The sequence below is a fragment of the Cryptomeria japonica genome, chromosome 9 (genome assembly GCF_030272615.1).
Source record: "Cryptomeria japonica chromosome 9, Sugi_1.0, whole genome shotgun sequence".
Lineage (NCBI taxonomy): Eukaryota > Viridiplantae > Streptophyta > Pinopsida > Cupressales > Cupressaceae > Cryptomeria > Cryptomeria japonica.
The window spans coordinates 372261961-372287103 of record NC_081413.1 but is presented as its reverse complement, the minus strand read 5'-3'; the positions used below and the strand labels follow the sequence as shown (position 1 = coordinate 372287103).

At 38.8% G+C, this 25143-nt stretch overlaps 1 protein-coding gene across 1 annotated transcript in view; it reads right to left on the bottom strand.

Annotated features, from left to right (window-relative positions):
• LOC131072520 (uncharacterized) overlaps positions 1–24818 on the bottom strand; it is a 125815-nt gene extending 100997 nt beyond the window's left edge. The window contains exon 1 of the mRNA XM_058008695.2: positions 24642–24818. Within this exon, the coding sequence (XP_057864678.2) occupies positions 24642–24776 (135 nt within the window). The 5' untranslated portion in view covers positions 24777–24818. The remainder of the gene's footprint in view (positions 1–24641) is intronic.
• Positions 24819–25143: the final 325 nt, after the last annotated feature.

The window sequence follows — 25143 nt, the reverse complement described above, 5'->3', positions numbered from 1 at the left end:
TTCCTTCCAAGGGAAGCACCGCCACCTGAAGTTGAAGTCCTTGTGGCTGATGAGATACGGGCTTGTTACACAGAGTATGCATCACTCCCTGCGGAGATAAAAAATATTTTGTCTCTTGACCAGTTTATGAATCATAAGAAGAGGAGAGAAGAAAGGGTATACACAATGAGTGCTGCAAAATCCAAGCGCTTGGATGGGAAGGTTGTCATGACATATGAAGAATGTGTGACAAAGCCTCAAGATACTCCCTCAAACTTGCATGAAATTAGAAATAATGATGATTGGTTTTGTGGAAAGAACAAAACAACAATTCTGAAGCCTAATTCAGATTCAATCAACGTTGGTCTTGAGACCAATGAGTTCAAGAATGAAGAGCATGATACACATATGTAGGTTAGAACCGACGAAGCTGATTTAATTCCTGAGAGGAAATCAGACTTATCTTCACATGAGGCTGATTTTGGGAATGAAGTTAGTCATCTTAGTGAATTGGATCCACAAAACACCATTGAAAGTGATGATGAGGATGCACAAGAGGGTTGGGACAACTATGGGATCAGTGTTGACAAGTATTATGATTTTGACTTGGATCTTGACCATAGTGGCAGTGCACTTTCTACCCTAGACCAGAATTGGATAACATCCAATAACCCATTGTATGAGATAGAAGATGGAACATCACTCCGTTCTAGCATTGATCTTGGTGAGAATAGCAATGTGTGGAAGTGGAAACTAAGAGAAGATTCAAGATCTAAGTTGGAGGATACTTGGAGCTATGGTGAGCACTTTTTAACTAAACAAAGTAATCAGCCTTTTAGCATTTGGGATCCAAGTGTAAAAGAAACTAAGTTTGAAGAGGATCCAATATGGGATGAATTTACATTTGATCCTAATATTGTATTGGTTTTAAAGAACAATGTTTATATGGAAGATGGCATTGATGGTGTTGGTGACATGACTGATTTATCAATGCATGTTGCTGATCTTGAGCATAGACATAGTGACCTCGTTGATCTAGAGTCACAGTTCATTGTTGAGGGTGATAAAGAAGAGGCACAGGTGATTTGTGACAACTTAGAAGACTTTGATGCCCAGTCTGATAGTTGTGATTATGATATTCATTATAACGGCAATACCTTTGCCTTGCATGATTATGATTGGAAGAATGAATTGTTGGTGTCTACTGAAAATGAAATACACACTTTATCTAGATTGGATGACATTAGAAGCCTAGTTGAAAAATTCATCTTCATGACACCTAGAGAACAATGTGAACAAAATGTTCCCCTTGCTAATTTGCACATGATCAAGAGCACAATGGAAGGAATAAAATTGGTTTTCTTACACATAATGCATGATAGAGATGTCAATTCAGATGACACCATTCATGCCGTTGTATGGATATGAGGTGCCTAGTTTTCTTGATTTATTGCTAAGTGACAGTAGAGTGCCTAGCGCTGGGGATCTTTTACAGGAGAACCAGGACATTATGAGGGCTCTTAAGGAGAATATTCAGAAGGCACAGAATCAGCAAAAGCAATATGCAGATCAGAAGAGAGTTGAGTGATCCTTTGAGGTAGGAGATATGGTGAATCTAATGCTGCAGCCTTATCGTCAGTCCACTCTCAAGAAGAGTGGTGCAGAGAAACTCAAGCCACATTACTATGGTCCTTTCAAAATTGTTAGACGAGTTGGTGAGGTGGCTTATGAGTTAGAGTTACCAGAAGACAGCAAAGTTCATAATGTTTTTCATGTGTCATGCCTTAAGAAAGTGTTAGGACATCATGTTGTTCCTTCTGCAGTTTTACCACCCTTGAATGATGAAGGAAAATTGATTTTAGTACCTAGGACCATCTTGGATGTCAGAGAGAGGTAGTTGCGGAGACGGGTCATCAGGGAATATTTGATTAAGTGGAAGGATTTGCCGGTAGAGGATGCTACCTGGGAGAATGAAGATATTCTGCAGCATCCAGAGTTGAGATTGCTTGGGGACAAGCAATTTCAGGGAGGGCGGACTATAATATCCCCTCCTAGTTAGACTTCAGTTGTCAATGGGATTAGACTATCAGTTGACCCTCATAGGCTAATGGGATTGGATAGAGGGTCCTTTGTGGCAGAGACCTAGTCAGTGAATGGATTATTGCTTCTCCAGAGTTCAGTAGATGCAAGCTTGCCCTTTGCCGAGATTTCAGGGTTCAGTTTCTCATACTTGCTATTTATAGTAAGTCCTTGGGGTCATAGGAGTCCAGAGTTACTATTTATAGCAGGGCACCTGAATGTATTATGGTTGGCATCGTCGATCCCAGTATTCAATTGGTTTGATAAAATAAGGAGTTTGGCCTAAGTTATAACGTTTAATTATTATTGAAGGTAAATTTAATAATAATAATTAATACTTTAATGTTATATTATAAAACATTATATTTGCACTTTATGACTTGAGGGTCAATTCATCATTAAAAGGGGGCCAGTTTATTATTAATGTCATGGGCGTCAACTCCTAGGCATTATTTTTAATGTTTACAAAGTGCAAATAAATATGAATTCAAGCGATTGCCGATTTTATTTTAAATGGCTTTTCGGAGAGGGTCGACTTCATGAAAGAATTATATAAGGCTGCCAAATGGAAATCGAACTCATTATTATTGAGCACTTTTACTTTATCTTTTACGAGAGCATTGGGATTTGTGAGAGACCAATGGTTTCTGCAGATTTTCAATCATTTCCAGACTTTGGAGAACATTCATTCTTCATTGATCAGCATACTGAGGTTGTGGAATATCAACTGAAGATTGCCAATCTGATTGGCTTCATCCAGAGGTCAACATAGTGCCAAACTTGTGAGAATTCATAAGGGTTTCAAGCAAATTGAAGGTTCTAGCATAAGGAGGATTTTAAGTCTGCATTTGGGTGATTATTTGCACATATTTCAAGGCTATACGGCCTACTTTTTGCAACCATTAATTGCAGCAAGGGAGGCGCTAAAGATTGGAGGGCGATTTTGATCAATGAGGGCACAATAAATCCCAAGAAAATTCTAGAGAAGGCACTGGACCTTAGGGAAGACATTGGCATCAGTTTCGAAGGAATTCATTCCTGATTTTGGGAGTATTGAACCATCTAGAGGCTGCTTTTTACCAGCAAAAGTACAGAAATAATCTGTTCATCCATTATTGGGTATGCATGTTTGTGTAAAGGTTTCAAAAATTAATGAATAATGAATATATATGGTTACTGCAAGTTTTTACCTTCTGTATCTATTTAGTTTTCAGTTTTGAGTATTCCTATGTTTTTATTTGCATTGCTTTTATATCACAAAAAAACACAAGAACAGTACAAAATTCAGAAAACCAAAACAAAACTTCAGTAGTTTTCATCAAAGATTTAGAGTATCACCGTTTGGGAGGACTTGCGGTCTTCACAAACCCTTCCCCACGAGTATGCATCTTTATGATATAAACACACTTAGTTATCTTTTTAGATACACAGCATATAATTATAATAAATGGTGTATGTTTCAATATATAAGTCATATTTATTCATAATTACTATCCTAGATGATCCATTCATAATTTGACTACATATTGCATGCTAATCCAATGATAAAGGCTGAGTTCATAATGATACATTTAAAGTATTGTTGCTGAGAATAATATAGCAGTCATACATTGAATCGAACGATACTACAATTAGGAAATCAGGTGGCTTTGAAATGATACTGTGATATAAGTATTACCAGCAATACGTCTATGAAGATGATTTCCTAATTATTGCCCCCAAGAAGGTGTCCAATTTCTGACCTATGTGGCCCGATCCAATGGGGTGATCTGCTTTGATAGTTCACTGACTCTGTGTGTGTGTTTCGCTGGGTCTGATTGTCCATTTTCCTGAATTTATCATCAACTCTTCTGTCCTCCCTTGCAATGAGAACCAATCTATATTTGTATATGTTCAAGGGTGGCAACTTCTCCATGAAGGACATGTGATCTCAAATAGAGGTGTCCCTTCAATCGATGTCCCATAATTACCTTGTAATTGCCTTCGTTAAAGTGCTGTGATATACCCTTAATACGCTTGTCTTAAATGTCTGTTTATAGTAATTATGAATAGGTAAATCAAGATCGATCAGGTGTCTTATATTAAACAATTTGATATGTTATAACAATAAATTCAGCATACATTGCTATGGAATTAATATTATTATACATGTGATATACATCGAGCAAAGAGAATATGATACTTAGGAATGAGGCATGATAGTCTGCCCTTCCTGAATCTGCTTGTCCTCAAGCAACTTAAGACTTGGATGGTTGAAAAATTCTTCTCCTTCCCATTTAGCATCCTCCTCAAATAAACCTTTCCATTTAATCAAAAACTCAGAAATTATTTTGTTCCTCAACCTTCTTTTTTGCTTATTTAGGGTACTTTCAAGTTCCAAGATTAGTTTGCCTTCGTTGTCAAGTGGCGTTAATTTCGTACATGGGGTAACTTGTTGCCCAAGAACCTTTTTAAGTCTGGATACATGGAAGACATCTGCAGATCCTACTACTCATAGGTAGCTCCAATTCATAGGCCACTTCACCTATCCTTCTCAAGACCTTATATGGCCCATAAAATCATGGCTTTAGCTTTTCTGCTCTTCTTCCTTCAATTGAAGACTGCTTGTATGGTTGTAACCTTAAGAAAACCAAATCTCCAACTTCAAATGTTCTTTCTATGCGGTTTCGATAAGCATAGATCTTATGTTGGTTTTGAGCATGGTGAAGATTGTCCTTGAGAGTGTTCATGATATATACTTTGTTGTACAAAGTCCTTGGCCCTTGGTACTCTGCTATCTTGGACAACCAAGCTTCCAAAGGAGGTGGCCTCATATCCGTATAAGGCCTTAAATGGACTCGTCCATATTGACATATGGTGGGTGGTATTGTAGCAATATTCCCCTAGACGCAACCATTTAATCCATGCATGCTGCTGGCCAGTGACATAATTCCATAAGTACCCTTCTATCCACTTGTTGACAATTTTGGTTTGTCCATCTATCTGAGGGTAGTAACTTGTACTAGGAGTAAGATCAATCCCTGCTAAATCTTAAGAGCTCCTACTAGAATTAGCTAAGTAAACGACTGTCTCTATCACTGATTATGTTCCTTGGTAAACCATGTCATCTAAAGATTTCCTTGAAAAATACATTTTCTATTTATGGCCCCCTATACTCGGTGAATATTGCAAAGAAGTGGGCATACTTGGTCAATCAGCCCACTATCACATAAATTCAATCCCTCCCTTGTACCTTAGGTAACCTAGTTATGAAATCCATTGAGATGCTTTCCCATTTTTTATTAGGGATGGGTAGTGGCTATAGAAGACCCACTGGGTGGTTCTTCTCTTTTTTGTTTCTCTAGTAGGTCATGCATGCTTGTACATATTTTTGGACATCTTTTTGAGGCCCTTCCAAGTATATTTTTTTTTATCTACTTGTAAGTTTTATAGTATCCATGGTGACCTAATAAAGGGTTGTCATGGTACTTGTGACCTTTTCACACATCGCCCCCCTGCAAATGGGGAACCCCCACTTTCTGCTCTTAAATTTGTTGTTTTAGCCTAGTCATCTAGCTTGGCAATAATTTCTTTAGTTATTAACCTCTTGCTTGTGAGGGGATGCAATGCCTTGTCGTCAAGATGTGATCAAGTCAAGGTAGTCTTTCGGTGATGCTTCACGATGCCATGTCTAGGTCAAGTCAGAGATTAGTCTTAAGTGTGATGAGCAGTCAAGCAAGTATCTTTAGGTTAGAATGTAGAGGCAAGGAACAATCAAGAGGTGATAATCAATCAATGGATTATAGTATTACTTACAATAAAATTATCCACAATTCATTATTAATATCCTTGTTTATTAATGTATATTATTATTAATATCCTTAATTATCAATGTTTATTATTAATAACCTTGTTTATGTTTATATTTAATATTCTTGTTTAATATAAATATGCACAAGCACCGATTTGTATTGGGGTATAATATGTTTGAAATAGGGAGAGACATGACCCAAGGAACGGCTGTCCAAGGAGTCGTGTCTCCTTGAAAGAAGTCACACCCACCATCGACTCTTCCTTCCTCCAGCAGATTATACACACACCACATGGGAATAGGAAGAAAGGAAGGAGAGTTTGATTGTTATTATCAGTCATCACACAGCACAGGTAAGTGTATATCTGTGGTAATACGTAAGAAAGAAGAAATAAAGAAAAAGGTCAGCAGTCCCACTGTCTGTGCTGGTAAGAATATGGTCAACTAAGATTATAGTAGGATGTTATTCATATAATAAGATGATGTTAATAAAATAAAATATTGTTAACACAACATGATGCTGTTAAAATAATATAATAATGTGAATACAGTATTGTTGACGTGTTTTTTATGACAGCGTCGAACACAAAATAAAGTTGCCTAACAGTCACTTCACTCTCTCTTGATCAAATTGCGATTGCATGCTAAGATTGCAAGAAGTTCAAACAATCGACTCCAAGGTTCCTTCAATGCGTGGACGTGACTCAGTTGGCTGATGTGATTGCTGGTAATCCAAGGGGCCTTACATTTGCATCATTCTTTCACTTCTATGTTGTGGCTGGAACTCCATCATCAGATATGGCAATTCTGCGATGCTTCTACTTCGAACGGACTAAAATGAACTGAAAGTAAAAGGGAAAGGGTTCTAAATCTACTCCTAAGAGCAGTGATAATAATGAATAGTGCTCTGGTGGACAAATTCCAAATAAACCAAGCTCTGCTTCGCCAAGATCAACTACAACTCCGCAAGAACCGGTGCAATCTTCTGGGGATGCTAGAGGATTTTCAAATCAAGAAAGTACATTTGAATACCCAAAAAACGGCGCAATCCAAACGACCATCTACAATCGAACTTAAGACAAATTTAGGGGGTTCAAGCTAACTACACTGCAACTTACAATCAGCAAGATGCAAAATGTATGAACCATGGAAATTCATCAGACACTATTACATTCTCCATTGAAATCAAAGCACTTCACTATTTCTACTCTAAGTGAGGAAGGTAAAACCAAAGTTCCCAAACTCGCCGCGAGTCAAGCGAGTTCGCCGAATTGGCGAGTTGAGCCAAGCTCGGCAAGTTTTGCTGACTCGGGACTCGGATTCGACGAGTTTTGACCATAACTCGCCTGACTCGCGAGTCAGGCGAGTTATGGCAAAACTCGCCGAGACCAAGCTCCAAGACTCGGCCACGACAGGTCAATGTTTTGACTTGTTTGACAAGTTAGTCTCTCCACCAAGATTCATATATGGAATATAACATTTAAGTATAAGTGGCATTTCCTTATGTCTTTTCTCTTTCTTATACTTAAATGTTATATTCCATATATATTGTCAGGATGTTTGAGAGTGGTTTCAAACCTCCATGAGTTATAATGCAAAATCTAGTTTTTGGAGGATCCTTCAAATTTCCAGACTTAGTCAAATTTCAGGCCATTTCAGGATCAGGATGACATTCCAGACTTTTAAGGCAAGTTCACTCTGACCTTGATGTAAGGGACGAGACCTAGGAGGACACTATGCATTCAACCAAGGTTTGATTTAGCAACTTGAAGCATGACCAAATAGTACACAAAAACCCTAGGAATGATCTAAATAACCCCTAATCACTCAACTGACCTAACCTCCTTCACTCCACCTTGAGGAGATCCACCTGATTTGATGACCTTTGAGAAACTCAATCCCTTCAATGCAAAGGCTAAGACACTAAAACGACCAACAACAAAACTAAAAGAGCTAACCCTAGAAAGCAAAAAGTGGGGGTCTTCATTTGCAATGGGGCGATGTGTGAGTACCTCACAACAGGGATGTTTCTTAAAATTTTGAAAAAAGGGGGTGAGTTGGGGACATTTCCTACCTGTCCCCACATCCCAAAAAATCCCCCCATGGGGCACAAGGTTATTTTTGGCAAGGAACATGTCTCTAAGGAGCATATTTTCAAACCCTTCTGGCCTCACAATTCTCCCTTCCATCCAACATATATATAGCCTAAAAACTAAGAGGTCCAAGAAAGACCAAGGTCAACTATAGTCCCAAGGTAAAACCTAAGTTCAACAAGCACACTATTTAATGCTACCATACACAAGCACTCCTTACAGGTTCCAAGTGAAGATGTTCATGATGTCTCACGTTGGTGCTCCCAAAATTTCAATTTGGCCAAAGAAAATACTAAACAGAAGCCCCAAACAAGTAGATACTCTACCAGCATGCCTTTCATGGCATAACAAGCTAGCACACATTATAATTGGGCTATATTCAATAATGGGTGCATGAAACAAGTTTTAAATTGTTAAAAATCTCTTGATTTCAAGAGTTTTTTTATTTTGCCGAGTCATTGCCAAGTCGTAGCCGAGTCATAGCCGAGTCACGAGTCGAGTCAGCCTTGCCGAGTCCAAGTCAAGTCCGAGTCTGGGAACTTTGGGTGAAACCATGCAAGCTTTAAAAAAATAACTTAAGTGGACACCATCAAAGAACAATGTTTCACTGTTATTATCTCAAAGCTTATCGCAAAAATTTCATACAAAGCTCCCTCCTTTTACAAATGAGGGGGTCACCCCTTTATATAGGCCTCAAGCCATGATTACATGCAAACCCTAATTAGGGTTTTCCCTAAAAGATTCTCCACTCAAGATGCAACAAGGTGGAAATCTCCAATTAATAACCCATCATGCCCATATACAATTAATTCAAAGTACCCAAAATAGCATCCATTGCGCATTAAATGCACCACCTACTTCAAATTCGCCCAACATGCGCTGAATATTCATCCATGCAAATATCACCCCATTATGTCATAAATGCTCCATCATTTCCACATTCGGCGGCTGCATACAAAAGGAATCTGCCATAAATTCAACATGCAATGACCGGGTCGCCATTTGGTCAAATATTTTGGTAATGAATGCGCCACTCTACTGCCACGTGTTCAATAGATCCTCGCCATGCAAGTGGACCCCGCCGTCGTATATCCACTCCTACACATCTGGAATTGTTGGAGAGGGAAAATTTGATTTAGGAAGAATTTTCTTGAAGTCCCTTCAACTTTCCTTGCTCAAAAGAAGTTTATTCATCAATTCTACACATTTCCTATTTTTTAGGAATTTTCCACAAATTAGGGTTTCAAGACCAGGAAGGAGAGAATTCTCCTACGAATCCAAATCTACCATCATTTTCAAATTCGGATGATTCTTGATGCTCGAGAATGGATTTTTCAAATTTTTCCTTGCGGGGAAATTTCTTGTTCAATTCATCCTTGATTTCTTCCTTGCCTTAGAAATTGTTTTTTCCACCTTCAATTCATCCCGACGTGGAATTCATGTTGTGAAGGAATTCTCCTTTGGAAAGAAATTTGTTCCTTACCCTTGAGGAAGGAAATTCTTCATGCCTTAACCAATTTTCATGACTTCCAAGAACTATGTCCTGAAGGAAGAAATTTCAAACACTTAGTCAATTTTCACCTTTCTTGGAATATCTTCTTCTTGGGCGCAATTTTGCACTGGTGGAGGATTCACCAATTTTCATGACTTCCAAGAACTATGTCCTGAAGGAAGAAATTTCAAACACTTAGTCAATTTTCACCTTTCATTGAATCCTCCATGCCTTCTCGATTTTGGCGCCTGTCCTTCATCTTGGGTGGAATTTTGCACTGGCGGAGGATTCAATGAATTTTGTGAATCCTCCATGCCTCCTTCATTCTGGCGCCTGTCCTTCATCTTGGGCGGAATTTTGACTTGATGGAGGAAATTCATCCTTCCCATGTCCTTCCTTGATACCTGGATTCTCACGTGCCTCAAACAAATTTTAAGTTTTCCAACTTAGGTGTGGATTCACTCTTCATGGTGGAATTCATCATTTCATCCTCGATTTTTTTTTGCCTGACTTAGCTTAGCCATTTCAACATCCTTTCCTTGGCCAAGGCGTTGATTTTCATTCTTTCCAATTTTGGAGGGAATTTGAAGGATTCTCTCGGGATTTGCTTGATTTCATTCTAACTTGTCTCCTTCTTTTGAAGGAATTTCCATGTCTCTTTTCAACATCCCTATTTTTTAGGGATCCTCCTAAAATTTAGGAGTCAAGTTCATTGGGTGGAGAATTCTGCCACAATTCTGAATCTATAAAAAAATTCCTCATTCTGGCAGGATTCGGTGTCTAAAGATAGCAAATTCAAAAATTTGCTCGAGGGGAATTTTATTTTCTATTCCTCCTTGACCCCTTGGATTCCATGCCTTAGGCAAAATTTCAACTTTTTAGCTTGGGCGTTGAATTCACTGTGCCTTGGAATTTTCACTTTTTTACACCTTCCATACAATGTCCAGTTTGGCGCCCAAGTCCACATTTGGGCGGATTTTTCATCTGGCCAAGGATTTATGGAATTTGCCTTCTATCTATGGGAATCCCATTTTGGCGCCCTCTTCAGTGCTTGGGCGGCATTTTTCTCTGGCCAAGGATTCATGGAATTTGTCTTCTCTCCATGGGAATCCCATTTTGGCGCCCAACTACATACTTGGGCGGAATTTTCACTATGCCATGGATTCATGGAATTTTCCATTTGTCCTTACCTTCCTCAGTTTGGCGCCCAACTACATCCTTGGGCGCAATTTTCACTATGCCATGGATTCATGGAATTTTCCATTTGTCCTTGCCTCCCTCAGTTTGGCGCCCAACTGCATCCTTGGGCGCAATTTTCACTATGCCATGGATTCATGGAATTTTCCATTTGTCCTTGCCTCCCTCAGTTTGGCGCCCAATCATTTCCTTGGGCGGAATTCTTCATGCATGGAGGATTTTGATGCTTTTCACAAGTTCCAGGCTCTTCGTCAAGATATATATATGAAATATAACATTTAAGTATAAGAAAGGACATATTGAAGATTGCCACTTATACTTTAAGTTATATTTCATATATATTGTCAGGATGTTTGAGAGTGGTTTCAGGTCCATAGGAATCATAATGCAAATTCTGGATTTTGGAAGATCTTTCAAGTTTTCAGACTTAGTCAAATTTCAGGCCTTTTTCGGATCAGGATGACATTGGTGGATTGATGTGAATTTTTGGACTTGGATGATTTTGCATGCTTTCCTCTTCTGGAATAGGAGTTCCAAACTTAACCATTTTTTGATCCAACTTGTCTGCCTTCTGACTCTTCCGAATTTAGAAATGGTCTTTAGGAACATTCAATCTTCAGCGTCTCCAGAGATATTCAGCTTTAAGTGTTTTCCTGTGAAGAACATACCAAAAATAGATTTTCCCAAATAGTAAGTGTTTCAAAATGTCAAGGTTTGGGCAAAATAGGTCAGAAAAGCACTTACTAAAAATAGAAACTTACTAAAAATAGAACTTACTAAAAATAGTAAGTTTGATTTTTGGCAAAATTAGACCAAACCAGGACTCAGTAAAATCCCTAAAAATAGGAGTTTTGGCTCAAATTTTACTAGGAGGTTCCTTGAAGAGTCCTAATTCCAATCGTATGTTCAGTTTCTTCAAAACCCTAATAGAAACCCCTAAAATCTAGGACAAAATGCATAAAGCCCAAAAAAGACAAAACAGGCCCTAGACTTCACCAAACTCGCTCAAACGAAAAGCAAATTTAATCAATATGACCCCCAAACACTTGCAAAGCAGAGAGACTGACGAGACTGTTGCGAAAAGACCCCAAAAACGCAAGCCAAAAGACTGGGAGGGCCTAAAAAGTAGGGGGTCCCCATTTGGAATGGGGCGATGTGTGAAAACGTCACAAGTATAATGTTGTGAATACAGTATAATACTATCAATATAATTTAATACTTCCCATACAATCTAATATTGCTAATATAATTCAATATTAATACTACTAATACATTTAATATTGTTGATACAATTAACATTAGTACAATTTAATATTATTAACCCAGCACGGAGGGTTCAAGTGCTGCAATTTGCTATGGATGAATTAAAATAATATAACGATGTATATATATATATATATATTTGGTTCAGTCATAGACACTATGTTGCAAACAAATTCATAAAATTTGTGTTGTTATTCAATTATTTTTACCCTCCAAAGTCAATTTTTGTATATATTCATAATGAGAATAATGCTCGACGATCGTGATGTATAATTTGTATGTTTTATCATTGTTTGCAATTGTGATAGAAGGTAGGGACACAATAGGGGGAATGGTGAGAGATTCCTCACTAGGCATAGCACCTCGTAAAGACAGTCAAGGTCCATGTCATGTCCCCTCTTTAGCTCTGTCTAGCAGAGACATGTGAGTCAGCTTATTTTGGGGTCTTGTAAGCTGACAGTGGTGGATAGAGACTCAGAAAGGATATTCAGTGTTTGGGATTTGGTATTCTAGCAGTAGTGGACCAGTTTGGAGCAATTCCTTAATTTTAGGAGGCATTTCCTTCTTTTGTGGAGGCTATTCCTACTATTTAGGAGGATTTGACAGTACCCAAGGTTGGGTTACCATGAGACTATTCCTTGGGTTCAGTTTCAGGAGATTTGGGTATGTTTCCTAGCTTCTAGGAGCATCCCTAGATTTTAGGGACAAGATTGCTCGAGGATCCATGATTTCCGACAACAGTCACAGATAGGTGGCAGGCTCCATTTCAAACTTGTGGAGTCAGATGAGCATTATACGGCTATTTGGGATATATTTTTAATATTTCCTAAGTTAGCGTCTTATTAAGTAAATAAAGCTATTTATATAGCTAATTGGAGTAATAAGGGGATTTTGGCTTCTTCTGATCAGGCAGGCATATGTGTTATAGCTCGTTGGAAAGGTCTTGAATTATTATAACTTATTTTCATCATCCGGAGACCTTCTGGCACCTTGAGTTTTGTTATTTGATGAAAGGGGTGTTTTTCCTATACATAAAGGCCTTTTAATTAAGAATATGCCATTATTTAATAAAGGTAAAAGCATATTCTCCCTTTAGGGTTCGAGTAGCTTTGAGAGGGAGATAAAAGGAGATGTCGGCTCATTATTTTATTATCTTTTTACATCTTCAAACTTGGCATTTGTGAATTTGCTCTGAGGAGCGATTTCTGGAGAACTGGGACGCAAACCCCAGGGCTTGGTTATTGGGACGCAAAACCCAATAGAAGGTTTCAGCAGCTTCATTTGGTTTCAGACTTTGATTGGAGTGCAAGTTCAGCATTGGAAGAGCTTTGGCTTTGGACGTTGGGTATATTGCTTGGCACGTGGGAGTTCCTTGGCTGCCTGGACGTGACTGCAGCAGCCGTACGGCCTCCTTCCAGCTGGCACTTGGGTTGCTGATTGGTATTCATCAGCCATCTCTTTTCATTGTGCGTGGATGGTCTTTCTTGCAGCCGGCAACATTGTTTTGGTTGGTAGATACTTTGTTGGCATATCTTATGTATTTTGCCTGGTACAATTTGTAGCTATTCTGGATTGGCTGAATATTATATTATTGCACATTATTTTCCAGCCTATTTCATATTTGCTGCTGTTGTTATTCATTGTTTACCTATATCTAGAAAAATACAAATAAAACAAAAGACACAACCTTTCTACAACTTTTGTCTCTCTCTGAAAGATAATTTAATAAACAGGAAGAATTTATTTTAAAACAAATAATTAAAAATTACAGCCTATCAGCTTAAAAGATCCATCAGGGATCTTTCAGTCCATTGGTTAAGGACCACGGGGCCACCTCATGATGATGGTTAAGGACCACATGAGGCCAAGGAGGATAAGGTCCAAACCTTGGGCCTAGGGTTGAGGGTCAAAGGCACCCTATTGTATTTTCCCTACTATCTCCACATGGATCAATTGTTGAAGTGAATCAATCATAAGAGATGAGAGATTGATATGATGGAGGGGAATGGTGTAAAGCCCTCACTAGGTACACCACCTCATGATGATGGTTAAGGACCATCAATTAAGGACCACATGGGGCCACATAGGATAAGGTCTTGCTATTGGGCTTATCTCATCTTATTCTTGAATGAAGATTATATCCTTAAATATATTTGCCCTTGCTTCATTCTGGATTTGTGATTTTAGGGCAAAAACTAGGGCATTTACAAAAAGGGACATTATAGACAGGGGGAAGGGGATGGAGGTTCATTTTGTTATAACTTGTGAAAACAAGGAGCCGATTTTTTGCTCCCAAATAGTTGATGGAAATTTGGTTTAGTCATAGACACTATGTTGCAAACAAATTCATAAAATTTGTGTTGTTATTCAATTAGTTTTACCCTCCAAAGTCAATTTTTGTATGCGAATTTTGACAGGGCATAACTTTCACATTAGGCAACCTAGTTGCCTTTAGTATTTGAAATGGAAGCCAAGTCTTGATAAATGGAGATTTTGCCATTGCAACAGTCCATAAGAACATAAAAAAGAAAATAGTTTTTTGGTCATGTAAGATTGCTTGTGAGCCTAGATGCTACTAGATCATTTTGCAAATACATGTAAAATTAAGATTTGTATAATCTGTTTTATCAAAAATTAAAAAAATCACTATGCATTATAAACAGTCGATTTGGCATCCAATCTTAACACAACTTGTAATTTTTCTTGCACATCTTCCTAGAAATGCTTATGTTTCATCACCAATGGGGTTCTAAATATTGAATAAAGGGGAGTGTCTTGTGTTATGTCTTTGGTGCACTTCCACATTTCCTCCCACACTTTATTTTTGTTTTTGATTTTGTTGTTCAAGTGATCATGTCTCTCACACCAAATCCCTTCCATTGGAATATTATTCATAATCCTCTTATAAATGAAAAATAAGTGCAAATATCATTGGAAGGAAAAGAATACACCAGAATATTGCTTTAGTCTTCAAATTGATTAAATGACTCAACTTCTTCTCGATCATGTACAAGCTAATCTGATCATCTAGTTCCAACACATGCAAAAACATTATATGATCTCGCTTAGATATCTTGTGAGACATCACCATCATTTGGGAATGAACAATGTAGCCCCATGGCTTGCATTGAAATCTCATCTCCCACATCATTTGTTGCTAAATCTAAATCCAGAGTTGAAATCTCCATGGCTTCCAGCAAATATATGCACCAAGACATTGACATCATTTTTTCAAGTCCACCACACTGGGACACATTTCTATCACACATATCATCTTTGTTTATAGAGACCCACATTGAAATTTGGAAGACTCAATTTAGAACATTTGTCTTCTATTTGATGACAATCATATCAAACTATTGTCACTCCATCTTAGGATCTTGCTCTTGCTTGCCTACATCAACTTCTATAGTGAAAATTTCTGCAAATATACATGAGTTCACATATCAGACTCAATCATCATCCACTTTGACATCGTCTGCAGCAATATCAAACATGGTTGGTAGACTCAAACTTAGCAAACCCAATATTTGTGACTCGACAAAAAACTCAACAACTTAAAAAATTGCTTAAATTTAATTAAAATAATGTTTTTTTAACAAAGTTCAATGGCAAAATATACCCAATAAGTCCATAAATGAGTAAAAAGTGTTTCCTATTAAAAATGATTCATTTGATTACAAATTGAGTACAAAATTGCATCATCATGTGAAATTTTGATACAACAATTAGCTGGCAACTATTGTGAATTTATGATGATTGCCTTCGAAAATCATCATCATAATTCATGAACTGGATATTACAACATTTTACATCTTCCTCTTCCCTAATCTACTGAAAACTTGGGGACAGGTTCTAATCCTTGCACTCCGTTGCAGCTCTTCACTCAACATTGAAGGCTATATTTCTGGTTCTGACATGACCAATCAATGACCTCCACTAATTTATTTACCTTTCTTGTGCAAAGTTGAATGTCTTGTATTTTATAACAATAATGGCATTTGAATCTTTGAGGTGATAGTATGATGCTTCGTCATTAATCAATGATAGTATGATAGTGATAAAGATAATTGTTTAAGTTGTCTAATCTAGTCTCCACTCCCAAATCCTCTCATTGTAATCAAATTTCTTATATGAGATGAAATCACCATAACTATTGAGGGTCTAGGAGTGGAGGCCTCAATGAGGTTGAAGGGTAGTGTCTCTAATGGGGATCAAGGGGAAACACCCCCAGCGGAGTAAAGGGGCAATGCCCCTAGCGCATTCTCTGCTGCGATACAATGCAAGGTCGAGGGGAAACGCCCCCGCCACCAAGTCCAAATAAGGTATTTGTCTTTGAAACCATATAAAACTTCATGTTGCACACAATTTTATCAATTAAGGGAGAAACTAGGTATTTGGCACATTTTTCTTTATGAAATGTTTCCCAAAAAATGATTTTTTTGCTTGGGCAGAGACTCGTCGAGTTAATGCTTGAGACACTTACCCAAAAACTCAACAAAGATCCCTACAAGAGTTTTGGCAAGTTACTCACCAAACAAAAAATTTGGCGAGTATTCACAGAGCCTACCAACTATACTATCAAATTCACATTGGTCCAATCGTCACCACACATCCATGATTCTTGTACTTAACTTTTTTATGGGATCTGGTTCATCCTATCACCATTTGTCATAGTCTAGCATTGGTTTGGAGATCTTTGAGCATCATTCAAAGACATCGACATGGGCATCATCTAGGTCTTTGAATCATGTGTAGAACAGAGACATTCATCTTACTTCCTACATATTCCTATCATAAATGGGAAGTAATCTTGTACAAATTTGTGGTGTTGTTTCTTCCCAAGGGGATAAATGTTGTTCAGCAATTGTGGATCGCCTTCAACATCCAATGTCAAGCATCTACCAACACTACAAGGATCATTTTGAGGGCAGGCCGCATGGTTTCTCTTCTCATCTCAATATTGGGACGAGGCATTTCCTTGCATGGAGTTCTTTCCTTCTCAAATTTTGGGAGAGTCACTAGATCTTCTCTCATTTCTATGGGAGGCAATATTCATTGTGCATTGTGTTAGAAGTAGTCCTTAGGGGTCATCAAGAGTCATCCTTATATCTTTTATCTACTTCACTTGTACATTTTCATTGTAACATTTCTCTTTTGGGGAGGGGCTTTTTTATCCTGCGAGTTTTTCTCTTTTACTCTGCTTATGAGAAATTTGTACATAGGTGCCTAACATAGCCTAGTAGACGGGACCTATTATCATATTTGCACACATTACTCTCTGAGTTGCACTTAAGGGGATTTTTAGGTTGACTTATTCAAAATGGTTAAGTCTCCACTTAGAGACTTTTTGTTTTGTGTCTCACTTCATAAAGTTGAGACACATAATTCATGCGCACTTCACACATGCCCACACATTTGCCATGTGAGCATACATGTGTTGCACCTTTTGAGGGATAGCCAATCATTCAATACTACCTTCCTACCTTCTCTACTATAATGCCCCCATTTTTGCACCATCCTGTTTTGCAAGTGTTGGGTAATTTTCAGGGTATTTTTAGGTTTCCAGTTTTGCTGGGAATCTTCCAATGTTCTTGGTGAGCTCAATTCTCAATTTCAATGGATTTCAACATCAACTGCTATTTATAGTAAATAGTTCGATGGCACCAACCTTTCTAAGTTTTTCTGGGTTTGTAAGCTTTGGTCCTTAGAGAACACTGCTAGTAATAGTATGAGATCGTGTCGGCATCAGTTATCATCTATCAGCTTTAGTTGGTTCTCGCATCAAGTTTTTGTAAAGTGATAGAAATTATTTTAATATTTTCCCTTTAAGTGTTTCAAAAGTGACTTTTAATACAGTGCGAAACACGCAATGGATTTCAAAGAATCGATTGAATTAATCAGAATGAGCAAAACGCTCATAAATAATACAAGCTATTTACAAGAATAGCAAGTTTCTAAAAAGAAACTGCTGAGAAGATCGAAGACGATCTTTCTATAATAGAATATACACTGAATGAGCATTAATACTAAAATTAACATATTTTAATATTCTATTACCCTCCCTTAATGCTCAATCTATTAACTACACCTATAGACCCCCTGAATTTTACAAATTTATCAGGACCAAGGGGCTTGGTGAAGATGTCTGCTGGTTGCTCCGAGGTAGGAACATACAGCAACTGGATGGATCCGTCTTCAACCAGCTGTCGAATATAGTGACAATGCGTTTCCACATGCTTGGTTCTTTCATGGAAGACTGGATTCTTGGCGAGTTTGAGCACTCCCTGATTATCACAGAGCAAGGGAGTAGGACCTGCCTGGGAGACATGCATATCCGCAAGCATTCGCCGAAGCCAAACCGCCTCACAAGATGCCTTAACTGCTCCCCGATACTCTGCTTCTGTCGAGGAGAGAGCCACTGCCTGCTGCTTCTTACTAGTCCATGTGACAGCACCAGATCCCAAACTAAACACATACCCTGCTGTAGACTTACGGTCATCAACCGAACCTGCCTAGTCAAAATCTGTGTAACCACTGAGTATAGGATCAGAACTCCGAGTGTACAGAAGTCCATAATCAGAAGTGCCACTCACATAACGCAGCACACACTTCGCTGCTAACCAATGATCAGCCTTGGGAGCTGTCATGAAGCGTGAAATGTAGCTCACTGCAAAACTGATGTCAGGTCTAGTAGCAGTAAGATAGATGAGGCTGCCCACTAGTTGCCTGAACAGAGATTCATCCACAACTGGTGAGGATGACTGAGCTGAAAGTTTGAGCCCGGGTTCCATAGGAGTAGAGGCAGGTTTGCAATCCTGCATTCTGAACCTGTCCACAAGACCTCTGGCATACTTGGACTGAGAGAGAAAGATACTGGTCTCAGTCTGCCAGACTTCAACTCCTAAGCAGTAATGTAGAAGTCCCAAATCTGTCATATCAAAAGTGCGGCACAAATCCTGTTTGATCCCAGTGATCAACTGTGTTGAACTGCCAGTAATGATTAAGTCATCCACATAGACAACCACAAACAGAATATCATTACTAGTATGCTTGATATACAGGTTTGCATCAGATGGACTCCGCTGAAAGCCATGATCTGTCAGGTACTTATCAATTTTCATGTACCAAGCCCGAGGAGCTTGTTTCAGACCATAGAGTGCTTTGACTAGTCTACAGACCTTCTGTTCTTGACCAGCAACCTTGAATCCTGGGGGTTGCGTCATGTAGACTTCTTCCTGTAAGTCACCATTCAAAAAAGGCACTCTTGACGTCCATCTGATGGACTTTCCAACTGAACTGGGCTGCCAAAGCAAGAACGAGCCGTATGGTACTCATTTTGGCTGTAGGAGCAAAAGTCTCCTCATAGTCAATGCCTTCTTTCTGTGAGAACCCACGAGCAACAAGACGAGCCTTATACTTGTCTAGGGTTCCATCAGCTTTGTATTTTACTTTGTACACCCATTTGCAGCTAATGGGCTTCTTCCCTGCAGGAAGATCAGAAAGGGCCCAAGTGTGATTCTTCTGAAGACTCTGGAACTCAGCTTCCATAGCCTGTTCCCACTCAGGTATCCCTTTAGCCTCTGAATATGTCTGAGGTTCAAAAACACTATGTATGTTAGCCATGAGAGCAAAATTGACTGTATGCTGCTGTTTGCTCTTATTACGGGAGGTTCTACCCTCAATGAGCTCAGTATCCCTGAGATCACCAATGGTCTTGGCCCACCATTTAGGCCGGAGAGTAGAAGTGCTAACATCTGGAGGAGCTGGAAGAGGCTCAGGATCAGGAACAGGAGCAGCAAGAGGAGGATTATTCTCCGGAGGGAACTCAGGTAGTGCATCATCGAAAATAGATTCTGCATCATCCCTCCCATCAGGCGAACCTAATGGAATAAGAACACTGTGAGGCTGATCCTCAGAATTCTGCTCAGAAGAAGGGGATTGAAAGAATCCTCTGTCTTCATCAAATACAACATCACGACTGAAGATAAGACGTTCAGTGTCTATATCTATCAGTCTGTAGGCCTTATGGTGATCACTGTATCCTGTCATCATAAGTTTCTGACTTTTGGAATCCAACTTGGAGCGCTTAGCATCTGGAATCCAAACATAGGCAACAGAGCCAAAAACCTTCAGGTGGCTGATCTGAGGCTTCCGACCAGACCAAACCTCTTCTGGAGTCTTCCCCTTAACAGCCTGAGTAGGAGAGCGGTTAAGAAGGTAGACAGCAGTAAATACTGCTTCAGCCTAATACTTATTCGGAACACTCCTGTGTTGTAACATAGAACGAGCCATCTCAACAACCGTACGATTGCGACGCTCGACAACACTATTTTGCTGAGGAGTGTAGGGTGTAGTCAACTGGCGTTTGATGCCATGGGTATCACAGAAGTTGGAGAATGCAGAAGAACAAAATTCCCCCCCGTTATCTGTCCTAAGAGTAATGATACTATGTCCAGACTCTTTTTCAACAAAGGACTTAAACTTCTGAAAGATACTAAATACATCTGATTTATGTTTAAGAAAGTATACCCACATCTTTCTACTAAAATCATCTACAATAAGCAAAAAATATTTGCAACCAGTAACAGAAGATGTATTCATAGGACCACAAATGTCAGCATGAAGTAATTGAAGTACCTTAGATGCGCGCCAAGACTTTCCATGTGGGAATGAAGTCCGATGCTGTTTGCCAGCTTGACAGGCGCCACATACTCCAAGATGCTGAGTCTGAATATCAAGTAACCCTGAAACAAGTCCCTCCCGAGACAGCTGAGAGAGATACTGAATGTTGAGATGTCCATATCTCTGATGCCACAAAGTGCTAAGAGGAGAAACACGAGCTGCCAGAGCCACTTCAGGAGAATCACCAGTGTCAAGAAGCCTATATAGGCCATGATCCTCTAGACCAACAGCAACAGTAAGACGAGTCTCCCGATCAATGATGGAGCACTTGTGAGCACTGAACACCACATCTAGTTGAGGAGAATTCCTCATAATCTGGCTGACAGAGAGCAGATTAAGTTCCATTCCAGGAACATAATACACATTCAGAAAAAGGAGAGTCCTGCCTCCAGACTGTATCTGAACAGTGCCTCTGCCAACAACTGTATACTCCTCACCTCCGCCAAATACAACGGAATCACTGAAAGGTGAGAAGTCTGTAAACCAGTCACGCCGATGAGAAAAGTGACGTGATGCACCAGAGTCGATGTACCAAGCAGAAGACCTGGCATGATCTGAAGACCTCTTAGCCATAAAAGCATAAAAGGCGGACTCCTTCTGCTCGGAATGTTCCGCAACATGCGCCTTCTGGTGTGACCCTCCCTGCTTCTTTTGTTCAGAAGCGAGCCTCTGACGGCAATCTTTCTTCATATGGCCGTACTTGTGACAGTAATTGCACTACACATTTTTCTTCTTAGCTCCATCCTGTGTCTGAGAAGAGCCTTTCTGCTGAGAAGACTGAGAGGACTGAAATTTGCCTTTATCCTTCTGAAAGGATTGAGCTGTGAAGGCATTTTCCGAGGAGGCTGATGTAGTACCACTACCAAATTGCTATTTCCAGCGATCCTGCTGGAGAAGTTTGGTGCATAGTTCTGAAAACTTCAGATCAACATTAGTGGAAGTAATATTGAGGGTTTCAATGAAGTGTTCATACGATTTCGGAAGACTTTTTAAAGTGATTACAACCATGTCTTCTTCCTCCATACTCCGACCAATAGCTTCGAGTTGATCTCGAATGTCCTTAATCCTCGTGAGGTGCTCCTGTAAGGACATACGTTCGTCCATCATAATGGAGAACAACTGATTCTTCAGAAAGAATGCTCGGCTCTTGTCGGATGTCTCATGCAATTCCTTCAGATGCTTCCAAATGTCAGAAGCTGTCTTGCCGGAAGGAATCTGTGGTAACTGATCATCAGTTACTGAGAGTTTGAGAAGCATGACTGCCTCCCGATTGCGTTCATCAAACTTATCTTGATCTGCACCAGGTGTACCGGGACTGAGTTCTTTGCCCAAAACAAGCTGGTCAAGACGCCTATATTCAAAAATGGTCAACATACGCTGTTTCCAGATGTTGTAGTTGTGACCATTAAAGCGTTGACTGCCTTCTAACATCAGATTGGTGAGAGAAGCCATTTGCACGTTTCCCAAGAAAAATTCTTGGCTGACCCAGACAAATCCAACAACAACCCAGCAAAGTGTGCAAAAAACCCAGAAGGATTCTCCTGTCAAAATCTGGATTCGCGGGCTCGAAAATCGAGGCACGAAAATCGAGGCACCCAGAAAAAATGAACAACAACCCAGATTAGGGTTCGAAAAACCCACCACGAATCTGCAAAAAAAACTGAACTTCGATAAAAAACTGGAGGTAAGAACTTCAATCGAAGTTTGTAGAGGTCGGCGCCATGGTTTGCAGACAAAAAATGACAAGTTGCAGACAGAAAATGACGAGAGGCAAGGTTCGTTTCCACGCGATAGTGCAGAAAAAAGACGAGTTGCAGGTGGCGCCGCTGGAGGTGACGACGCCGAACCCTGCACTCGTGCACAGAGCCGAACAGAACGTGACGCGAACAGGGCGCAGATCGCGCGGCACAGGAACACGTCTGTTGCAGGTCGCGGGAAGAGGTTGCGGGTGGATGACGCCGGGAACAGGTCGCAGCGCCGGGAACCACGAACCACGAACCACAAACTGAGGACGAACACAGGTCGCGAAAAAAAACACGACACCAAAAAAAACGACGATTCCGCCCAGAAGCCAGAAAAAAAACTTTGAAAATTTTTTTTCAAAAGAATAATTTCGAAAATTTCCACTAATTTGAAATTAGGATTAAAAAATTTTCGAAAAAAATTCCTGTAGCTCTGATACCATAATACAGTGCAAAACACGCAATGGATTTCAAAGAATCGATTGAATTAATCAGAATGAGCAAAACGCTCATAAATAATACAAGTTATTTACAAGAATAGCAAGTTTCTAAAAAGAAACTGCTGAGAAGATCGAAGACAATCTTTCTATAATAGAATATACACTGAATGAGCATTAATACTAAAATTAACATATTTTAATATTCTATTAACTTTTAAGTGCCAGAAATGTTTTATAAGTAAAACAAATCACTTTTTTGAGTCATAAGGCTTATTAAATTAATAAATTGATTTTATAATCGAATTTCTTTTGGGCATGGCTTTTCCTTAGCAAGCGATGGGTTTCTCTTTGTTGGTCGTGGAAGTTATGTAGTTGCTGGATGCATTGGTTTATTATGTCCTAGAAGTGGTTGATTTGATGAACAATATCAAATGGTTTGTGATATTCTTGGCCTGAGGTTAATACTTAAGTTTGGTTGAGCGGCTTGATTCTTCAAGAAAGAATATGAATGGTATTTCTTGCTAGCATGGACTTAACGTTGAACATTGTGGCATGAAGGGTTAGAAGGCGATTAAAAATCAGTTGATCACATAAAGGGAAATTTTGTAGTGCGTGAGATTTCAGTTTAGGTTGTGGATGTATGAAGGAGAAAAAAACGTGATCTATATTCTCTTCCTTACTGTCTGTTAGTTCGTCCTGAGCTGCATAGAGATTTAAGACTTGAACGTGGTCCCTTGACTCTCCTTGGAAGATTGATCCTCTTTGTGTCTTTGGCGTGGGGTTTGAATATTTTTCAGATTCAGCTCGTGTTATATGATTGCAGGTTTTACTGTGTATTTACTACCTATTGCTGTAAGCTATCATATGGTTTTGTCATTTGGAATTGGTGAATCTTCTGTGTCCTTCCTTTATGTATCTAGAAGTCAATTTTGTGCAATATAAAGGTCAGTTTGAAAGCTTATTCCTTCCGGCTGATCAAGTTCAAAAAAAAATCGTTATCTCAGTTTTTCAATTAAAATATATATTGCGTTTGTTTATTATCATGCAATACAAACTCAAGAACCAAACAATCTGAAATTTAAAACTCTGCAAACAAGTATTCTCTTTTTTTCTAGTATGCAAACTATTTGACAAAAACATCTTAGGGAATAAGTGAAATTTTTTGCAAATTCATAGGGGGATCTTACATCTACCTTGCCTATATATACAAGGCTCTCATTGTATATTCACACACTCTCATTATATATGATAGGCATGTTTTTGTATTCATTGTTTTAGTAGTGATAGATATCAAACAATTGTGCTTTCATAACTTGACTTCTCCAACAATTGGCACAAGCTTAATCAAATGTTGGATGGACCTCCAACAAGAAAGTCATTTGGGCTCCTCAGAAACATCAGAATACACATCAAGGGCCTTGATGCCTGAAGATAGGAGCTTCTGGATATTATCTTCCTTAACTTCATAGCTGATGCAAAGAGTCAAAAGTTTATGCAGATTGACTTGTTTAACTACCAAAAGAAGTGGAATTGTATACTTTACTATCCTTTTGCAATTGATAGGTCTTGCAAAATCCATTAGTCACACTGAAATGAAGTTCCAAGTATCATGGCTTGATGGCAATGGCAAATATCGTAAAACGCTAGCCAATTAGAAATGTGGATTCTTCCCCTTCTTAAACCCATCTCAATTGATATGGACATAGAAACCTTGTAGTTGGAAAAATGAAAATCATCAACCAAATTTTGTGAGCTCAAATTCTTTGGGAGGCTATCATCGAGGATTAACCACACCAGTTTGTTCTTACTTTGCAAAGGAGGATGGTATACATACAAAACAACTGTGAATGTGAATCGAGAAAAGAAAAATGCAATCCATACCTCGCTGGTGCCGTTGACAGCAAAGGCACAAACCCCAGCATTAGCAGCAGCTCCAATCAATGAGCCCACGTCTGCTACTGCTAATCTCTTGTCTGCCAGATGGCAGTGCGCATCCACCAACCTCACCATCTGCATCCTCGCCTTCCCCTGCGTTTTGTTTGAAGATACCAGTTATCCCATTTACATTATAATACTTAATAATAATTAAAATTATAATTACAATTTAATTATCATATAAAATTATAATTATAATTAATTATTTTGATTATAATAGTCTTAATTAATAATTATTTACATAAAACTTTCAAATAATTATAAATTAAAAATAATAATTAAAATAAATTAATAATTCCTTTTTCTCTACAAAGTATAGAATTTATTTTTTTTCCTCAAGTACTTGCAATTTTGTTTAAAGTTACCAATTATCCCATTTACACTACACTTTAATAAAATCATTGTTTCCTTCTCTTCTAAGGTGTATCATTTCCTTTGGTTTTTAAGT